We start from the raw sequence: 22,126 nt of genomic DNA on the forward strand, positions 1-22,126 counted from the left end.
AAGATTTATATTTCCAATGATAACTGTCATACTTACTAGAGCCAAAGAGTACCTTGCATTGTGCATCATAGGTCTGACACAAACCATCAAAGCAGTATGTCATACCATTTGCACATGGATAACCATTTTGGATAAAGACATCAGGCTGGCAAAACTGTGAGGAGCCATTGCAGTACTCTGGAAGATCACAAACATTCACTGCTCCTCTGCACAAAGTCCCTGCAACACGGAACTATATAGAATAATAAATCTGAGAATTAAACAATGTTTATTAATATTGCTTTTTCAAAGTCTTACAAAAATAGATAATTCTATTTATAAGCTTTCAAAACTTTAATAGTGCTTAATAAAATGAAATGTAAAAGGCTTTATAAGACTATAGGAGAAAGTGAGGACTGCAGATGCTGGAGATCATTCCTCATTCCTGAAGAAGGGCTTATACCCGAAACGTCGATTCTCCTGCTCCTTGGATGCTGCCTGACCTGCTGCGCTTTTCCAGCAACACATTTTCAGTTTATAAGACAATAGAGTCATAATAAAGCAACAAATAACTAAAAAGCAAGTCTATTTACATTTGTTCCTATTTGATATGGCAAAGAAACAATTTATCATCACTTTATCATTTAGGTATGAATAGGAGTGAAAAGGATGTTAATGGGTAATATGAGCAGAATACTTTTCCAACCTATATTGCAACAACCTCACATATATTTCAAGGCTCCGTTATGTTTGTATACACGCATGGAACTCTAAAGCAGAAAATGCCTGCTATGGATGCTCTCCCAGTGATAAATTATCCTGTTATATAATTTAAAGGCCAGCTGCAGGTCACACAATGCCTCATTTCTTCAATGGTAATGGAGTAGAGCAGGACCCACAGACAAGCTGTCCAACAGGAATGTGAAAGAGAGACAGTCACATGAATATCAGGAATAATGTATTGTGTCCATGCAGAGAGTTCTAAGGGTTTGTACTGCCCTGTAATGTTCTATGTTCTAAGAGTCACTTAGGACTCAGAATGTTGGGTGGAATCTTCACAACCCCAGAACATTCTGGTCAATGGCAAGTCAGTTGTTAAAATGTAGCAAGAATGGAAAAATAAAATTCTTAACATTGAGGAAAAGAAATCGAATTCTCCACTCAAGGTTTTAACTTTGGACAAGAACCATGGTGGTATGCAGCAAGAAGCCTAACTTTATGCATTAACATCTCATGATTTTATACTGCAACCTAGTTATTTACAGTTTGCGATTTGATGAGTAGAGAGATTTGGAATCATATAGCAAGGAAAGACCCTTGAGGCCATTGAGTTTACACCAACAAAAATCTACTTTAAATCTACACTATTCCCACTTTCTAGTACCTGGCCCATAGCTTTGGAAATTATGACATTTCCAGTACTCATCCAAGTACTGTACAAAGGTTTCTTACTTCAACTTCAATCTCAGGTATTGAATTGCAGACACCGCCTTCAATGTGAAAAAAAATTCTCAAAACCTCTCTAAACCTTAAAATTATCCCCTCTTGTTATTGGCATTTCCTCTAAGAGGACAGCTGCTTTCTATCTAACCTTTCTGAAATAACTCTACAGAGGCTGGTATCCATCACCAAGTCACCCTTTATTTACACATAAATAGTCCTTAATTTAGTGCTGCCTCATTCAAAATCAGCTCTCAGAGTGTCAGTACTTCTGATACTCCCCTTTTTAATCTGTCAGCCAGTGCTCCCTTGTTGGATCAGATTAACAGCACCAATTAGGGAACTCATATTGTATGAAGTCCACCTGACTGACTTCATTACAATCATGACAATCCATGCCCCTTAAAATCTTACACACCTTAATCAAGTTCCCTCTCAACCTTTTCTGCTCTAAGGTAAACAACTCAACCTTATCTAGCCTCTCTTCATAGCTAAGTTGCTCCATCCCAGGCAACATCCTGGTGAATCGCCGTTGCAATCCCTTCTGGAGCAATCATATCTTTCCTATAGTGTGGCGACCAGAACTGCAAACAGTTCTCCAACTGTGGCCTAACCAAAGTTTTGTACAACTCCACCATAACATTCCTATTCTTATAATAAAGGCAGGAGTCCTGTCTGCCTTCTTAACAGCCCTATTAACTATCGATAAAAGTTTGAGTGGATAGCTGGCAGCTATGAGTTTCCACAAGTTCCTCTGGGTCTCCATCTTGACTAATGTTCCCCAACATCTTAATTTCTACCTACATCTATCACCCAAGGTGGTTGGCATTGAACACACACCAACCTTACCACATCATTGTGGCACATCTCTGACCTCATTTATACACAATTTACTATCTAAATACTGCAGTTTGGAGTGCACCAATACATTTCATTTCAATGCTGCTGCAAGAACATTTTGTGGACAGTGGCAGCCACATGTCTCAAGCATCAGAATAGGGTCTGCCATAGGTCTTAGCTTGCCCTCGTAGTGCCAATTCATTTGGTACCTACATTTTGCTAAAGGACATTAATGCGCTGTTGTGAACATTGTTGATAAATGTATTGTGATGAAAGACAGTTGAATCATGAGTGAAATTTGGTGAATGCCTTATTCTCTATTAAAATATGAAAAGTTATTTTTTACTAATAACTTGACAATTCCGATCCTGTTGACTTTAACAGAAGAGCTTGTTTACTTACTCTGCAGTTCTCACAACACTTCCCATGTGCACATTGTGACCCTGACGTTAGGGTACAAGTGGCTGCATTGCAACAAGGATTAGAGCATTTCTAGAAAAGCAGAAGTGAAAGATAACAACATAAAATGAACAAATTTACTTATAGAATTTCTAAAATTTGAACCAGTTGTTAATCCCATTTTTGTGTTTGATCTTAGCAGATTTTTTTCTGTAATTGTACAGTGTAGTCCACTACACCTACCATCATAACTGTCAAACTTAATAATGCACTAGGGGAGAAAAAGGCAACACGAATGGATTACACAATTAGAATTCCATTCATTGAAAGTATCAATTGTTAAATTATAAATGACATTTTAACTACATGACATGTTCTGTTTGATGATTCATTGAGTTATCAGTTTAATTTCTTTGAGACGATTTGTTGAGGTCCTATTGCTCTGTGTTTTTTTTTGATGATTGACCAAGCTGTCAATCATCATTAGGTTTTATCATTGTTACAATGACAATTAATGCCTATAATCAGAGAGTGAATTTGAAACAGAAAGTTGTCCCACGAAACTTAAAGATATAAGGAAGAGAGACATAGATCTTAAGGAGATTGGCCAAAACCTTGATAAAAGAAATCAGTTTGAAGATAGAATAAAAGGATGAGAGCAATGAGGGAGGCAGAAAAATTTAGAATAAGAATGATGTTGTCCTCCGTGGCTTAAGCTGTGGCTGATGAGAATGAGGCAAAGTGAGGAGGGAATTTCCAAGAAGTTGAGCATAGGACAGGGCTGCTGAAGGTTGCACAGTTGTGGGGGGTGGGTTGACAAGACCATGGAGAGGTTTACATGGATTGCTATCACTATGAACCCACCTAAGCACTGGTACAGCAAACCCTGCATGGGTGGTCATAGTGGCTGGCTGATTACGATGATAGACTCGAATTCCAGTGGGGTCTCCCAATACACATTCAAATTCTGATGATTACATTATTTAGCATTCATCATTTAGGGTCTTATGACCTGCAGTTAGTCCCAATCATTTTCTTTTGGCAACACAGGCCCCGGAACCAAAAGTCAATGGTATGCTGATAGCAATCATAGTGCATGGAATATTGGAGCAGTCCTGCACAAATGTGCAATTGAACAGCTCAGAAGGAACATTAGTGACAAGGTGATAGTATCCCTTAGCCTGGACCAGAGGGTCCAGATTCATTTCAGAGATGCCCCAAAGGTGTTCTTACAGGATTAGACAGGTTCATTAAGCTTTTTTAATAGACTGAAAAATTTTAAGTTTAGTGCACTAGTGTTTAGAATCCAATATTATTCATCAAGAAGATGAGTGAGGGGTGCAGAAGGAATTATGAGCAGCTGAGGTTTGGATGAATTTAAGTTTGTGAATGATCAAGAATGAGAGGTCAGACAGGTGAGTATTGGAAGAATCAAAATGATCAGAGCGTCTATCTTTATTTTAACTAAAATGAGAGATTTCTAAAAATTGGAAAAAATGTAATGAGGTTTGATGTTTAACCTGTGGTTTACCGCAATCACATTCTTCTCCCTCATCAACAATGTTATTGCCACAGGATGGTAAGGAATACTGATCTTCTAAGTTTGGTTCATTTTGAAGACATAGTCCACCTCCTCTCTTGATGAACCTTACAAAATCACTCTGACTGCAGTCACTGAAATTCCTTGAATTTCTATAATAAAGAGAAAATGTTTAATGGATATATGTAATTTATTCCAACTAATTGTTAGCCTGTTAGTTGCTAAACTAATGTTGGTCAAACAGTTATCTTGAACAATGATACTCAAGATATTGATCATCTTAGTTCTTTAAAGGAAAGCTGTAATTACGTTGCTATTTGGATTGTGTATTAAATTAATACGGTGGATTAGTTATAAGACCATTACAGGAATAAGTAGGCAGGTCAGACCCTCGAGCCTGCTCTAGCATTCAATAGGACCATTGCTGATCAAGTGCTCTTCACACCCACTTTCCTATCCCTTTCCTACAAAGCTTGATTCCCCTGCAGGTCAAGAGTCTGACTATCTCAACCATCAGTATACACAAGAACTCTGCCTCCACAGTTTTCTTTGGCAAGAAGTTGCAAAGACTTACAACACTGTGAGAGAATAAATTCTTCCTTGTATGTGCAGAGATTGATTATCATAAGAGTAGAAAATGTTCAGGGGATTTGTACAGATGCTCAAAAACATGAAGAATTTTGATAGTGTAGTTAAGGACCAGTGACAGAACTGGTCAGTTAACTTGTTTCCCTTTATTCTTGCAGGTGATGTGGTGTTGCTGGCAGGTCCAGCCTTTGTTGTTCATTCCTATTTACTTTGAACTGAATGGCAGTTAGGTGCTCTTAAAGGCCAGTTAAAAGCCAACCACCTTTCTGCAGGTCTGGTGTCACATGCAGGGCAGAGCAAGTAAGGATGGCAGATTTCTTTCCTTATAGAATAGCAATGAAACAGTTGTGTTTTCTTGACAATCAACAATAGTTTCTTGGTTGCCATTACTGAGATTAGCTTTTAATTCCAGATATACTAATTGAAGTTCAATTCTCTGGATCTGAACTCATGTTTCACAGCGTGAGCCTTGGCTTCTGGATTACTCACCCAGTGACATTTCCCATGAAATATGACCTACTCATCTTGTTATGCTCTGAAAAGCCTGAATTTAGGTGGCAGCAGATTTGGTAATAACTTTGGTAAGGTATTTAGAAAATATTTGAAGCAGAAACCTTGTGGTGAAAATTATTCATTTGATAGCTCTTTCTAAACATCAACACAATGGCCTCTTTCTATGGCAAAGCATTTCATCAATCTATGGTGAGATTTTACTAATCCGAAAGAATTCTATCATGTCTGTCCTTTATCATTTCTGACCCCTGTTAACATACCTGTTATCCCTTTTCTTTCCCAAGTCAATCAACTGTATATCAAACTTAATTGTGGTAATTGTTTCTATGGCTTTTTGACATTTTCCACGTTTCTCTCCTTGACTTTCTTATTTTGATGTGCCCTTGAAATTTAAATCCTTCAACCGACCAGATAATTTGTCTGGATAGCTTGCCAATTTCATCTGTAATCTTGAAAGCATCAATATTACTAAATCAGTTCCATCTTTTTCCCTGTAAGAGAACAATTCAACTTCTTTCTTGGGAAAGGTATTGAGGTGGAGAAAATAGTTTGCCTCTATGTCTGAGTGCACTGTAACATGTCACCATGGAATTTTCCTTATCCTTTTACTTTGTGCTATATTCCTGTAAGTTGTAATTGATATTTATTTGAAATTAAATCTTAAAATTATAGAAGAACAGTGGAAAATAATTTCCTTTTTTCACATAATAAACTGGTTTCCTACTTACGTAATTGAACTGAACATTATGCAGCGGCTAGTTGGGCAATCACATGTTCGTGGATCATCATGGTTGAGGCCCATGTTATGTCCTAATTCATGAGCAAGAATTGTTGCTGCTGTTGGCACATTACTGTTGGCAAACTAGTTGAAAAAGAAATAGATTTGGTTGATTAGAGGAAAAAACCCTTTAGAACAAGAACGACTTACACTGTTATAGCATTGTTAATGTAATAAAATGTATCAGGCATTTCACAGAAGTTTCTCAAACAAAATTTGACCTGTGAACAATGTCGGTAACTTTAGGACAAATGTTCGGTCAGACATAGATTTTAAGTTTGTAAGCGGGTAACTTTTCATGTGACCTGGTTTGGAAATAGGAACTCCAACCCAGATCTGAAATCATAATCAGTTAGGTCAGATAGCCAAAAGCTTGGTAAAAGAAGGGCAGCTTTTCAGAAGTCTCTTCAAAGGAAAAAAGTGAGGAAGAGAGTCTGATAGTTTTTGTGAGGTAATTCTATAACTTGAAGCACAAACAATTAAAGTATGACCACCAATAGTGAAATAATTAAAATTGGGAATATTCAAGGGGCCAGAATTAGAGGAGCATACATATTTCAAAGTAGGACCAAGTTATGAGGGGTTGGAAACAAGGAAGATAATGCTTAAATCAAGGTATTGCTTAATAAGGTAATGTGTAGTGATTGTAACAAGGTCAGCCAGATGGACCTCATAGAATATGAATTCCCTGTTTGGGAACGTTAAGCTGGTCCAATCATGGAGCTGTGACTGACAGATAATAACAGGAGTGTCAAGCATCCTGTTCACTCTGACAGACGGCTTTGAGGGAGCAGGGTCACTGCCAAGCACTCACCACATGTAAATAAATGGTAGCCTGGGGATGTGATACCAACTGCTGTGGAGCTATTTCATTGGCAACAAGAGAAAAGAATGCTCTTGAGGAAATGTGCTTACAACAATCGTCTTTGAGTTGGGGTAAGCATTTCTGGCATCTTGCTGTTATTTAGGGAGCTTGACTCATTCAATCCTGCTGTCAAAGATTGAGCCCAGTATGTAGAAAGAATGCATTACTTTTACCAGGCATTACTGCACTGGGGCAGATGAAAAGCAACTACTAATTCTCCTGACTGCTAGTGGACCCATAGCTTTTTTGGATATCCAGATCCCAAACTTCCCTGAGACCCCTAATACTAAACCCTTTCAAGAGTTGATAGAATTAGTTAAGGAATATTATGACCTCAAGCCTCCTGTAATTCTAAGATACTATTGGTTTCGCTTGGCAATTAGAGAACCAGGGGAATCCATATCAGGATTTTGGACAGGGTTAGGATGATTTGCAGAGGCATTTTACTTTAGTTGTACCCTAAATGAGAAGCTAAGGGATCATTTGCTATATGGGATTAATGATGCAACCGTGCAAAAGTGCCTACCAGCTGAAGCCCAACTGGACTTTAAACAAGCACAACTGGCTTTATCATTTGAAAATGAGGCAAGTGGAGTGTATAAGTTGCAGGGTAAACCATAGCTTTCAGGGAAGTGGAGAAACAGCTGTCATCCTCTAAGGTGTTGGCACACTATAATCCCAGGTGAGATCTGATATTGACATGCAATGCCTCCCCATATGGCAGTGTGCCATATTAGCACATAGTTGGCCCAGTTGTGAGTAACACCCAATAGCATATGCACGGCGAAAGTACGGCCAGATAGAGAAGGGAGGTTTGGCAGTCTTATGTGGAGTTAGGAAGTTCCACCAATATCTTTATGGATATAAATTTGTAATAATAATGACCACACACCCCTGCTAGATCCACTTAAAGAGGAAATGGCAGTGCCACCGCATTGCTCCAGGTCTAATTCAGCAGTGAGCTCTAATACTAAGTGCATATAATTACAAGTTGAAACACTGTCAGAAGGCCAAGAAACAAATCCGGATGCATTGAGCTGCCTCCCACAGATACTTCACTGGTGGTACCACTACTGGAAGAATGGCTTTATATTTTCTGGACACACATCCAGTCACAGCTGATAATGTCAGACTTTGGATGCAGAAAGACCTGGTCCTGGCAAACATGAAACAGCTGGTAGTGATGAAGAAAACCAAAGAATTGAAATTTTTTGGATGTGGAGAAGCCAGGGCACACAAGGGAGTAGTATATTATTATGTGGAGCAAAAGTGATTGTCCTAAGTGAAGGTCACCATCAGATACTGGTTGAACTCCATCAAGATCACTCAGGGTTTTGTTAACATAGTTGCAAGCCTTCCTTATTTGATCTATCTTGTCAACGGTTCAATTTTTTATTGAAGTTTTTATTGTACAGATTAGAGAGGTATCAGGAGCGTACAGTTTCCATTATTGGCATGATCTGCTTGATTGATGCTTTCTTAGGATTATAATAAAAGCAGTTTTTTTTTCCCACAAATGTTAGGAAGGGGTTGTTCCTTTTTAAGCAGTTCTGTCTATGCCATTGTTTCTGCAGGGTTTATTGGATCTGTGCTCAGTGCATACTGGTGAAAGATTCAGATCATGTCATGAGTTGGCAAGAGGGCTATAAGAGGCAACATAATGGGAGATATTGAGTGGCAATGGGAAGTGAGTGGAGGGGCTGAGGAATGAGGTTAAGAGGGCCCAATATTTCAGAAAATAATGGGGACTAAGTTCCAGAGAAGATCTTTTAAAGATGCTACCTTGCCACATGGCCATCCATGCAATCACATTAGATCTGTGCCTGAGGCTGATGATCTGATTGCATCACTTACTCAATTTCCCCCACCTTATCCCATTCAAATTAAGATCCTGCCTTTTGGGGTACTGTTTCCTGAGGTAGCTGTGCAGAGTCTGGTCATTTCCCCATTTCTGCTTCCCACCTTGAGCCTTTTGAACCAGCCCTCAAAGTCCAATTTAGTCAATGGCTGTTCTGAAGCAATAATGCAGATCACTTACAACATTAATTCCACCTCCAAGCCTGGTGGAGCAGACTGTGCTTACAAAGGCCAAGCCTAGAATTCCACTGAACTGAGCTTTACCTCTGAAACAGAGAGAAAACAATGAAACAAGGATGTCACTGTTAATATACCTGAACAAACTGGTTTAGCTCACAGGCTACCTGACTGTTCAAAGTTAAAAATACATTTCTGTTGACTCTCCAAGTGAATAATCTAAACGCCTGTTTGTAGTGAAAGATATTAGAAGATATTGATAATTAAGGTAGAGATCCAGGATGTAAGTTTTTGTGTTACGTCAATTGACTGTTACATGTTCTGTCTAACATTTAACTCTATTGTCTTCAATAGGTCTGAATAAAAGGTGTGTTGGTATAATTGGCAAATAAAACTGCATTTATTTTTCTTCTTTGGCCAGGTCAACTCATTCTATTATGTCAATACAAAATACGTCTTTGTTTCTTAAGGCTGACATATTTTAAAGTAAAGTAAACCTGACAAGAACACACTTGTTTTGTATTACAAATTGCTTAATTTTATATGTTCAGTCAAATGTGATAATGACCATGATCAATGTTTGTTTTATATTGAGTTGACTGATCTCAATCTAGGTGATGATGACAACACTGAAACTGTTCTTCTTTTTCAGGACCACATAGGTGGGTAAGGGATTGGAACCAGGACCAAAGTTTGAAATAACACATTGGATCAAGTACCTGGTGTGTGCCCACCTTGGAGCAATCTTGGGGTCAATGTAGTACAGGCCACCCACTTGGCAGAGACAAGGAAGGCCCTGTTGGTCCATTAATGGACTCATTGAAAGGATCTTACTGACAGCTGGATGACCCTTTTGCTGAGGTCGGAGCCCAACATTGAGCTGGAGATTGCCTCCAAGCAGCTAGTTGGGGAACTAACACTCACTGTTACTCAGCTGCAAATGTGTTGCTGGTCAAAGCACAGCAGGCCAGGCAGCATCTCAGGAACAGAGAATTCGACGTTTCGAGCATGAGCCCTTCATCAGGAATAAGAGAGAGAGAGAGCCAAGCAGGCTAAGATAAAGGGTAGGGAGGAGGGACCAGGGGGAGGGGCGATGGAGTTGGGATAGGTGGAAGGAGGTCAAGGTGAGGGTGATAGGCCGGAGGGGGGTGGGGGCGGAGAGGTCAGGAAGAGGATTGCAGGTTAGGAGGGCGGTGCTGAGTTGAGGGAACCGACTGAGACAAGGTGGGGGGAGGGGAAATGAGGAAACTGGAGAAATCTGAATTCATACCTTGTGGTTGGAGGGTTCCCAGGCGGAAGATGAGGCGCTCCTCCTCCAGCCGTCGTGTTGTTGTGTTCTGCCGGTGGAGGAGTCCAAGGACCTGCATGTCCTCGGTGGAGTGGGAGGGAGAGTTAAAGTGTTGAGCCACGGGGTGATTGGGTTGGTTGGTTCGGGCGGCCCGGAGGTGTTCTCTGAAGCGTTCCGCAAGTAAGCGGCCTGTTTCACCAATATAGAGGAGGCCACATCGGGTGCAGCGGATGCAATAGATGATGTGTGTGGAGGTACAGGTGAACTTGTGGCGGATATGGAAGGATCCCTTGGGGCCTTGGAGGGAAGTGAGTGTGGAGGTGTGGGCGCAAGTTTTACATTTCCTGCGGTTGCAGGGGAAGGTGCCAGGGGTGGAGGTTGGGTTGGTGGGGGGTGTGGATCTGACGAGGGAGTCACGAAGGGAGTGGTCCTTGCGGAACGCTGATAGGGGAGGGGAGGGAAATATATTCTTGGTGGTGGGGTCCGTTTGGAGGTGGCGGAAATGGCGGCGGATGATACGTTGTATGCGGAGGTTGGTGGGGTGGTAGGTGAGAACCAGTGGGGTTCTGTCTTGGTGGCGGTTGGAGGAGCGGGGCTCAAGGGCGGAGGAGCGGGAAGTGGAGGAGATGCGGTGGAGGGCATCGTCGATCACGTCTGGGGGGAATCTGCGGTCCTTGAAGAAGGAGGCCATCTGGGCTGTGCGGTGTTGGAATTGGTCCTCCTGGGAGCAGATGCGGCGGAGATGAAGGAATTGGGAATATGGGATGGCATTTTTACAGGGGGCAGGGTGGGAGGAGGTGTAGTCCAGGTAGCTGTGGGAGTCAGTCGGTTTATAATAGATGTCTGTGTTGAGTCGGTCGCCCGAGATAGAAATGGAGAGGTCTAGGAAGGGGAGGGAGGAGTCTGAGATGGTCCAGGTGAATTTCAGGTCGGGATGGAAGGTGTTAGTAAAGTTGATGAACTGTTCAACCTCCTCGTGGGAGCACGAGGCAGCGCCGATACAGTCATCGATGTAGCGGAGGAAAAGGTGGGGGGTGGTGCCAGTGTAGTTGCGGAAGATGGACTGTTCCACATATCCTACGAAGAGGCAGGCATAGCTGGGGCCCATGCGGGTGCCCATGGCAACTCCTTTAGTTTGGAGGAAGTGGGAGGATTGAAAAGAGAAGTTATTCAGGGTGAGGACCAGTTCAGTCAGTCGAAGGAGGGTGTCAGTGGAAGGGTACTGGTTGGTGCGGCGGGAAAGGAAGAAGCGGAGGGCTTTGAGTCCTTCGTGATGGGGGATGGAGGTGTACAGGGACTGGATGTCCATAGTGAAAATAAGGCGTTGGGGACCGGGGAAGCGAAAATCCTGGAGGAGGTGGAGGGCGTGGGTGGTGTCCCGAACGTAGGTGGGGAGTTCTTGGACTAAAGGGGACAGGACCGTGTTACGTTCGGGACACCACCCACGCCCTCCACCTCCTCCAGGATTTTCGCTTCCCCGGTCCCCAACGCCTTATTTTCACTATGGACATCCAGTCCCTGTACACCTCCATCCCCCATCACGAAGGACTCAAAGCCCTCCGCTTCTTCCTTTCCCGCCGCACCAACCAGTACCCTTCCACTGACACCCTCCTTCGACTGACTGAACTGGTCCTCACCCTGAATAACTTCTCTTTTCAATCCTCCCACTTCCTCCAAACTAAAGGAGTTGCCATGGGCACCCGCATGGGCCCCAGCTATGCCTGCCTCTTCGTAGGATATGTGGAACAGTCCATCTTCCGCAACTACACTGGCACCACCCCCCACCTTTTCCTCCGCTACATCGATGACTGTATCGGCGCTGCCTCGTGCTCCCACGAGGAGGTTGAACAGTTCATCAACTTTACTAACACCTTCCATCCCGACCTGAAATTCACCTGGACCATCTCAGACTCCTCCCTCCCCTTCCTAGACCTCTCCATTTCTATCTCGGGCGACCGACTCAACACAGACATCTATTATAAACCGACTGACTCCCACAGCTACCTGGACTACACCTCCTCCCACCCTGCCCCCTGTAAAAATGCCATCCCATATTCCCAATTCCTTCATCTCCGCCGCATCTGCTCCCAGGAGGACCAATTCCAACACCGCACAGCCCAGATGGCCTCCTTCTTCAAGGACCGCAGATTCCCCCCAGACGTGATCGACGATGCCCTCCACCGCATCTCCTCCACTTCCCGCTCCTCCGCCCTTGAGCCCCGCTCCTCCAACCGCCACCAAGACAGAACCCCACTGGTTCTCACCTACCACCCCACCAACCTCCGCATACAACGTATCATCCGCCGCCATTTCCGCCACCTCCAAACGGACCCCACCACCAAGAATATATTTCCCTCCCCTCCCCTATCAGCGTTCCGCAAGGACCACTCCCTTCGTGACTCCCTCGTCAGATCCACACCCCCCACCAACCCAACCTCCACCCCTGGCACCTTCCCCTGCAACCGCAGGAAATGTAAAACTTGCGCCCACACCTCCACACTCACTTCCCTCCAAGGCCCCAAGGGATCCTTCCATATCCGCCACAAGTTCACCTGTACCTCCACACACATCATCTATTGCATCCGCTGCACCCGATGTGGCCTCCTCTATATTGGTGAAACAGGCCGCTTACTTGCGGAACGCTTCAGAGAACACCTCCGGGCCGCCCGAACCAACCAACCCAATCACCCCGTGGCTCAACACTTTAACTCTCCCTCCCACTCCACCGAGGACATGCAGGTCCTTGGACTCCTCCACCGGCAGAACACAACAACACGACGGCTGGAGGAGGAGCGCCTCATCTTCCGCCTGGGAACCCTCCAACCACAAGGTATGAATTCAGATTTCTCCAGTTTCCTCATTTCCCCTCCCCCCACCTTGTCTCAGTCGGTTCCCTCAACTCAGCACCGCCCTCCTAACCTGCAATCCTCTTCCTGACCTCTCCGCCCCCACCCCCCTCCGGCCTATCACCCTCACCTTGACCTCCTTCCACCTATCCCAACTCCATCGCCCCTCCCCCTGGTCCCTCCTCCCTACCCTTTATCTTAGCCTGCTTGGCTCTCTCTCTCTCTTATTCCTGATGAAGGGCTCATGCTCGAAACGTCGAATTCTCTGTTCCTGAGATGCTGCCTGGCCTGCTGTGCTTTGACCAGCAACACATTTGCAGCTGTGATCTCCAGCATCTGCAGACCTCATTTTTTACTCACTGTTACTCACCCTACCATGGACTCACATGAATTCCTCTCCAAACCACGAGCATGACACCTGTGGACATGTGGAATTTAAAACTTTTCACAATACCACAAGGAGCAATGGTATTAATGAACACCCTGCCCTTCCCTGTCCGGCAGCTCACACTATTCCTGTTGGGATACTGTTTATAAATCTCTATGGACCCTCCAACTGGCCCTCCTTCTTTCCTGGTCCATCCACTGTCTTTAATTAGATGGCATTCTCAGGGCAGAATTGAGCTTAACATCAGGAACACAATATATCTGTGAAAATCTGGCCTCTTTTTTATTAAAACTTTGCCATCCAGTGACTCCTGCTGAAAATGCTGAAGACAGGATTACAAAATAATGAGGGGTATAGATAAGGTAAATGGCAAGTATTTTTTTTCCCTAGGGAGTGGGATTTCAAGACTAGAGAGCTCATTTTTAAGGTGAGAGGAGAAAAATGTAAAAGAGATATGAGGCACAATTCTTTTACACAAAGTGGTTCGTATGTGGAATGAACTTCCATGGGAAGTGATGAACGTGGGTACAGTTATAACATTTAAAAGACATTTAGATTAGTACCCAAATAGGAATGGCTTGGAGGGATTATGGACTAAATGCAGGCAGGTAGGACTGGTTTAGTTTGGGATTATGGTTTGGTTGGAACGAAGGTTCTCTTTCTGTGTTGTTTACTCAATAACTTTACGAATAGGTCACCATGCTGAATAAACAGGTAACATTAGTGTAGATTCACTTAAAAAGAATGATTATTCTTAGAGTGAAAGAGCTACCAAATCCCAAAAATGGGCACTTTAACATTATCCAGTACCACCAGGAGAGGAAGGTGATAATTTAAAACAAAATATCAGTATAAATTATTCAAAGTCCAGCAATATTTCTCTTAAAAAAAACTAAGATAAAAATTAAGTTTAGAAATAATTCAGTTTGAACTGTCTGTCTGAAGATCCCGAATGAAATAATAGTCACCATATCAAGATTGTTGCTGCATTCTTGTTGTGCTGAGGATGTGAAAATCAGAAATACTAAGGTTGCACCTACTCGCTATCAGTTGTAGCTCCTTGTTAATGCACAAAGGCTGTTTGCAAGATTTAAATCTATTATAACTTCCTTCAATACATATATTCGATTCACATTAAAGATAATCCATGGATGGTCTTATGGGCTACAATCTTAAACACTGACATTCTCTGCAGCATAAATATATTAATTAATATTAACATGATATTAAAGTAATACTAGAAAGATATCTGAACTAACTTCTGTTTATATTAGATATTGCACTGGTTGGATAACCATGTTTTAGATCAGGAACAAAAACAGCCAGCACTTCCAATATGTAATCCAATACATGAGGGTTCTCCAACACGATGTTATCAAGGTTGCCCATGACTGGGTGTGCTGTATTTCTCATGCTTTTGTTCTCAATCTATCACTCTCCTCCCAGGTTTCCCATGCATTCAGTGCATTCCATCAACCTCTGTATTCAACAAATTATTCTCTGATAAGGGAAGTGATTCCCTTTTGGTATTGTTGTTGGATTGTTAACCAGAGACCCAGGTAATGTTCTGGGGTTGCAGGTTTAAATCCCACCATGGCAGATGGTGAAAATTGAATGTAATAAGAGTCTATTAATGACCATGAATCCATTGTCGATTGTTGGGAAAAGCTCATCTGGTTCACAAATGTGCTTTAGGGAAGGAAGCTACCTCCATTACTTGGTGTGGCCTTCATGTGATGCCAGACCCACAGCAATGTGTTTGACTCTTAACTGCCCTCTGGGCAAATATGGATGGGTAATAAATGCTGACCGAGCTGGCGATGCCGAACTTCCATGAATGAATGATTTTTTAAAACCTGTTTCTTCCAACATGAAGCCATATCCAAACGCTGATTAAACATTACCAAACTCCCCCTTCGGCATTCTGAAAGGACAGTTCTCTCTGTGTCATCCTCATCCAAGCCTCAATTATTCCATTATCTTTTTAACTTTACAAGGCAAAAAAAAAGTTTGATACATTGTAAACAGTTTAGGTTCATTTCTATTCCACCAATTAGTATTAATTAGCACATTTGGTAAGTTACTTCTTACTGTGGTTTCATAATACAACCTTGAAGTTTTTGTAAACATGGGTTACAACCATAGTCATAGAGATGTACAGCACAGAAACAGACCCTTCAGTCCAACTCATCCATGCCGACCAGGTATCTCAATCCCAATCTAATCCCACCTACCAGCACCCGGCCCATATCCCTCCAAACCCTTCCTATTCATATACCCATCCAAATGCCTTTTAAATGTTGCCATTGTACCAGCCTCTACCACTTCCTCTGGCAGCTCATTCCATACACGTACCATCCTCTGTGTGAAAAAGTTGCCCCTCAGATCTCTTTTGTATCTTTCCCCTCTCATCCTAAACCTATGCCCTCTAGTTCTGGGCTCCCCCACCCCAGGGAAAAGACTTTGTCTATTTATCCTATCCATGCCCCTCATAATTTTGTAAACCTCTATAAGGTCACCCCTCAGCCTCCGACACTCCAGGGAAAACAGCCCCAGCCTGTACAGCCTCTCCCTATAACTCAAATCCTCCAACCCTGGCAACATCCTTGTAAATCTTTTCTGAACCCTTTCAAGTTTCACAATATCTTTCCAATACGAAGGAGACCAGAATTGTATGCAATTCCAACAGTGGCCTAATCTATGTCCTGTAAAGTCGCAACATGACTTCCCAACTCCTGTACTCAATACTCTGACCAATATAGGAAAGCATACCAAATGCCTTCTTCACTATCCTATCTATCTGTGATTCTACTTTCAAGGAGCTATAAACCTGCACACCAAGGTCTCTTTATTCAGCAACACTCCCTAGGACCTTACCATCAAGTGTATTAGTCCTGCTAAGATTTGCTTTCCCAAAATACAGCACCTCGCATTTATCTGAATTAAACTCCATCTGCCACTTCTCAGCCCATTGGTCCATCTGATCAACATCCTGTTGTAATCTGAGATAACTCTCTTCGCTGTCCACTACACCTCCAATTTTGGTGTTATCTGCAAACTTACTAACTATACCTCTTATGTTTACATCCAAATCATTTATATAAATGATGAAAAGTAGATGACCCTACACAGAACATTGTGGCACACCACTGGTCACAGGCCTCCAGTCTGAAAAACAACCCTCCACCACCACCCTCTGTCTTCTACCTTTGAGCCAGTTCTGTATCCAAATGGCTATTTCTCCTGGTATTCCATGGGATCTAACCTTGCTCACCAGTCTCCCACGGGGAACCTTGTTGAACATTTTACTGAAGTCCATATAGATCACATCTACCGCTCTTCCCTCATCAATCTTCTCTGTTATTTCTTCAAAAAACTCAATCAAGTTTGTGAGACATGATTTCCCACGCACAAAGCCATGTTGACTAACCCTAACCAGTCCTTGCCTTTCCAAATACATGTACATCCTATCCCTCAGGATTTCCTCCAGCAACTTGCCCACCACCGACGTCAGGCTCACCAGTCTGTAGTTCCCTGGCTTGTCCTTACCACCCTTCTTAAACAGTAGCACCACGTTAGCCATACTCCAGTCTTCTGGCACCTCACCTGTGACTATCAATGATACAAATATCTTAGCAAGAGGCCCAGCAATCACTTCTCTAGCCTCCCACAAAGTTCGAAGGTGCACTCGATCAAGTCCTGGGGATTTATCCATCTTTATGCATTTCAAGACATCCAGCACTTCCTCCTCTGTAATATGGATATTTTTCAAGACGTCACCATCTATTTCCCTACATTCTACATCTTCCATGTCCTTTTCCACAATAAATACTGATGCAAAATACTCATTTATTATCTCCCCCATTTTCTGTGGCTCCACAAAAAGGCCACATTGCTGATCTTTGAGGGGCCCTATTCTCTCCCCTGATTATCCTTTTGTCCTTAAGGTATAGTAAAAACCCTTTGGATTCTCCTTATCTCTATTTGCCAAAGCTATCTCATGTCCCCTTTTTGCCCTCCTGATTTCCCTCTTAAGTATACTCCCACTACCTTTACACTCTCAGGATTCACTTGAACTATCCTGTCTATACCTGACATATGCTTCCTTTTTTTTCTGAACCAAACCCTCAATTTCTTTAGTCATCCAGCATTCCCTACATCTACCAGCCTTTCATTTCACCCTAACAGGAATATGCTTTCTCTGGATTCTCGTTATCTCATTTCTAAAGGCTTCCCATTTTCCAGCCGTCCCTTACCTGTGAACATCTGCCCCCAATCAGCTTTGGAAAGTTCTTGCCTAATACTGTCAAAATTGGCCTTTCTCAAATTTAGAACTTCAACTTTTATATCTGGTCTATCCTTTTCCATCACTGTTTTAAATATAATAGAATTATGGTCACTGGCATCAAAGTGCTCCCCACTGACACCTCAGTCACCTGCCCTGCCTTATTTCCCAAGAGCAGATCAAGTTTTGCACCTTCTCTAGTAGGTACATCCACATACTGAAACAGAAAATTAGAGCTTAAAAATGTGTTGCTGGAAAAGCGCAACAGGTCAGGCAGCATCAAAGGAACAGGAAAATCGATGTTTTGGGCATAAACCCTTCTTCAGGAATGAGGACGGTGTTCCAAGCAGGCCTCCCATATGCCATCCCATATTCCCAATTCCTTCGGCATCGCCGCATCTGCTCCCAGTAGGACCAATTCCAATACCTAACAACCCAGATGGCCTCCTTCATCAAAGACCGCCATCCCACCAACCTCCAGATACATCGTATCATCCTTCGTCATTTCCGCCACCTCCAAACAGACCCCACCACCAAGGATATATTTCCCTCCCATCCCCATCAGCAATCTGGAAAGACCACTCCCTCCACAACTTCCTCGTCAGATCCACACCACCCACCAACCCAACCTCCACTTTCGGCACCTTCCCCTGTAACCGCAAGAAATGCAAAACTTGCGCCCACACCTCCCCCCTCACTTCCCTCCAAGGCCCCAAGGGATCCTCCATATCCATCAGAAATTCACCTGCACCTCCATGCACATCATTTACTGCATCTGCTGTACCTGATGTGGCCTCCTATACACTGGGGAGACAGGCCGCCTACTTGCGGAACGTTTCAGAGAACACTTAGACTTAGACTTACAGTGTGGAAACAGGCCCTTCGGCCCAACAAGTCCACACCGACCCGCCGAAGCGCAACCCACCCATGCCCCTACATTTACCCCTTACCTATCACTACGGGCAATTTAGCTTGGCCAATTCACCTGACCCGCACATCTTTGGACTGTGGGAGGAAACCGGAGCACCCGGAGGAAACCCACGCAGACACGGGGAGAACGTGCAAACTCCACACAGTCAGTCGCCTGAGTCGGGAATTGAACCCAGGTCTACAGGCGCTGTGAGGCAGCAGTGCTAACCACTGTGCCACCGTGCCGCCCTTGAACTCTGGGACACCCGCACCAACCAACCCAACCGCCCTGTGGCTGAATACTTTAACTCCCCCTTTCACTCCACCAAGGACGTGCAAGTCCTTGGCCTCCTCCATCGCCAGACCATGGCAACATGACGCCTGGAAAAAGAGCGCCTCATCTTCTGCCTAGGAACCCTCCAACCACAAGGGATGAGTGCAGATTTCTCCAGCTTTCTCATTTCCCCTCCCCCCACTTTTTCTCAGTCCCAACCCTCAGACTCAGCACCGCCTTCTTGACTGGCAATCTTCTTCCCGACCTCTCCGCCTCCACCCCCTCTCCGGCCTATCATCCTCACCTTAACCTCCTTCCACCTATCGTATTCCCAACGCCCCTCCCCCAAATCCCTCCTCCCTACCTTTTATCTTAGCCTGCTTGGAACACCCTCCTCATTCCTGAAGAAGGGCTTATGCCCGAAACGTCGATTCTCCTGTTCCTTTGATGCTGCCTGACCTGCTACGCTTTTCCAGCAATACATTTTTAAGCTCTGATCTCCAGCATCTGCAGTCCTCACTTTTTCCTGAAACAGACAATTATCTTGTACACATTTAACAAGTTCCTCTCCATCTAAACCCTTAACACAATGGCACTTCCAGATTATGTTTGGAAAGTTAAAATCACCTCCCATAACCACCCTATTATTCTTACAGATAGCTGAAATCTCCTCACAAATTTGTTTCTCAATTTCCCTCTGACTATTAGGGAGTTTGTAATACAATCCCAATACAATCACTTTCTTATCTTTCAGTTCCACCCAAATAACTTGCCTGGATGTATTTGTGGGAATATCCTCCCTCAGCACAGCTGTAATGCCATCCCTTATCAAAAACGCCACTCCCCCCTCCTCTCTTTCCTCCCTTTCTATCCTTCCTGTAGCATTTGTGACCTGGAACATTAAGCTGCCAGTCCTGCCCATCCTTGAGCCATGTATCTGTAATTGCTATGTTATCCCAGTCCCATGTTCCTAACCATGCTCTAAGTTCATCTGCCTTCTCTGTTAGGCCCCTTGCATTGAAATAAATACCTTGTCCCTGATTGTTTGATTCACTTTTGTTCTCAAATGTACCAGTCTCAGATTGATCTCTTTCCCCGCCCCCCCCCAACCTTACTAGTTTAGATCCTCCCGAGCAGCTCTAGCAAATCTCCCTGCCAGGATATTAATCCCCTTCCAATTTGGATGCAATCCGTCCTTCTTGTACAGGTCACTTCTACCCCAAGAGAGATTCCAATGATCCAAAAATGTGAATCCTTCTCCCATTCACCAGCTCCTCAGCCATGAATTCATCTGCTCCATTCTCCTATTCCTGACCCCACTAGCTCGTACACCAGGAGTAATCCAGATATTACTACTCTCGAGGTCCTCCTTTTTAAATTCCTGTCTAACTCTCTGTAATCTCCCTTCAGGATCTCAACCTTTTCCCTTCCTATGTCCTTGGTTCCAATGTGGACAATGACCTGTTGCTGCACCCCCCCCCCCCCCCGTGAGAACATTCTGCACCCTCTCTGAGACATCCTTGATCCTGGCATCAGGGAAGCAACACACCATTCTGATTTTTCGATGCTGGCCACAGAACCGACTGTCTGTACCTTAGACTGGAGAATCCCCTAACACAATTGATCTCTTGGAACCCGACGTACCCACTCATTGCATTAGAGCCAGTCTCAATACCAGAAACCTGGCTGTTCATGCTACGTTCACCTGAGAAACCATCACCCCCTACATTTTCCAAAACAGCATACTTATTTGAAATGGAGATAGCCACAGAAGACTCCTATAGTACCTATCTACCTCTCTTACCTTATCTGGAGTTAACCATCTATGTGACTCTATCAGTGACTTTTCCTCCTTCCCATAATTGCCATCCATCACATCCCCTTGCTGTTGCAAATTCCTCATTGCCTCTAACTGTATCTCCAACCGATCTATTCGATCTGATAGGTTTCGCAATCAATGGCATTTATTGCAGATATAATCTGCAGTAACCTGTAAATTCTCCTTAAACTCACACATCTGACAAGAAGAGCATATCACTTTACTAAAGGCCATTTATTCCTCTAAAGAACACTGTCCCAGGTTAAATTAATAGTTTTGACTTATTTTAAGTTTAAACACATGTTGATGTGCTTAAAGGGGTTTCCATCAATTTTATTAAAACGGAGTTGAAGAAGCCTGGATGAACTTCCCATTAAAAAACTTACAGAATAAGATGCCCACTGTCATGTTGCTTCTCAGGAATCAGGACGCGTTCTCGCCATCTTACAAACGCATCCAAAACCTGTCCAGCAGTTCCATTGATAACAATCTGATCTTTATCTTTCCAGAGCACGAGCCCAGTCAGTATGACACGGACATTCAGAGAGCTGTACATCTAACAGGTGATTTTAAAAAGTTAGTATTTTTGATTGATGACTATTTTTCTAAATAGCCATTCAATAGCACAGGTCTTGAGTATCATCAGAAAAAGAGACATTTTGTCAAAGATCGTCATCTTGCACTCAGTAGGACACCAATCTTAAAGGGGAAAAACGTTATATATTGTATAAGAAGAGTCCTGTTTGAGACAGCAGTTATATGGTTCATTCTTTAGGGCATTGCCTTGATTAATCACAATCAAGATTAGAATAGTGCTAGAAAAGCACAGCAGGTTAGGCAGCATCCGAGGACCAGGAAAATTGACGTTTCAGACAAAAGCCCTTCATCAGGAATGAGGCCAGGAACCTTGAGGAGAGATAAATGGGAGAGGGGCTTGAGGCTGGCATTGCTGAGAGTGCAATAGGTGTGTGGAGATGAGGGTGAAGGTGGTAGGTTGGAGAGGAGGGTGGAGCAAGTAGGTGGGAAGCAAGATTGACAGGTGGGACAGGCCATGAGGACAGTGCTGAGCTTGAAGGTTGGAACTGGAGTAAGGTGGGGGAAAGGGAAATGAGGAAAGTGGTGGAGTTCACAAATGACATTGTGATTAATCACAGTCAACCTGGCAGACATGTTTAAAGGACTTAATATCTAATGAGGTACAGAATGGATAAAGGGATATGATGCATATCACCATTAAAGTAGTATTTCCACAAGATCATTGATCCTCAAACCTAAATAACGTCCCACCTGGTTCCTCCAATCTATATGATACCAAGTCTATTCCTTTAAACCATACCATGC

At 43.5% G+C, this 22,126-nt stretch overlaps 1 protein-coding gene across 1 annotated transcript in view; it reads right to left on the bottom strand.

The window, feature by feature from the left end:
• The window catches only part of zgc:174164 (uncharacterized protein LOC570656 homolog), a 59,457-nt gene that overhangs the window by 12,156 nt on the left and 25,175 nt on the right, over positions 1-22,126 (bottom strand). The window contains exons 9-14 of the mRNA XM_060842036.1: positions 21,172-21,341; positions 8,981-9,065; positions 6,028-6,161; positions 4,179-4,350; positions 2,662-2,751; positions 37-232 (exon numbers count right to left, since the gene is read on the bottom strand). Of these exons, the coding sequence (XP_060698019.1) occupies positions 37-232; positions 2,662-2,751; positions 4,179-4,350; positions 6,028-6,161; positions 8,981-9,065; positions 21,172-21,341 (847 nt within the window). The remainder of the gene's footprint in view (positions 1-36; positions 233-2,661; positions 2,752-4,178; positions 4,351-6,027; positions 6,162-8,980; positions 9,066-21,171; positions 21,342-22,126) is intronic.

Source organism: Hemiscyllium ocellatum, chromosome 22 (assembly GCF_020745735.1).
Source record: "Hemiscyllium ocellatum isolate sHemOce1 chromosome 22, sHemOce1.pat.X.cur, whole genome shotgun sequence".
Lineage (NCBI taxonomy): Eukaryota > Metazoa > Chordata > Chondrichthyes > Orectolobiformes > Hemiscylliidae > Hemiscyllium > Hemiscyllium ocellatum.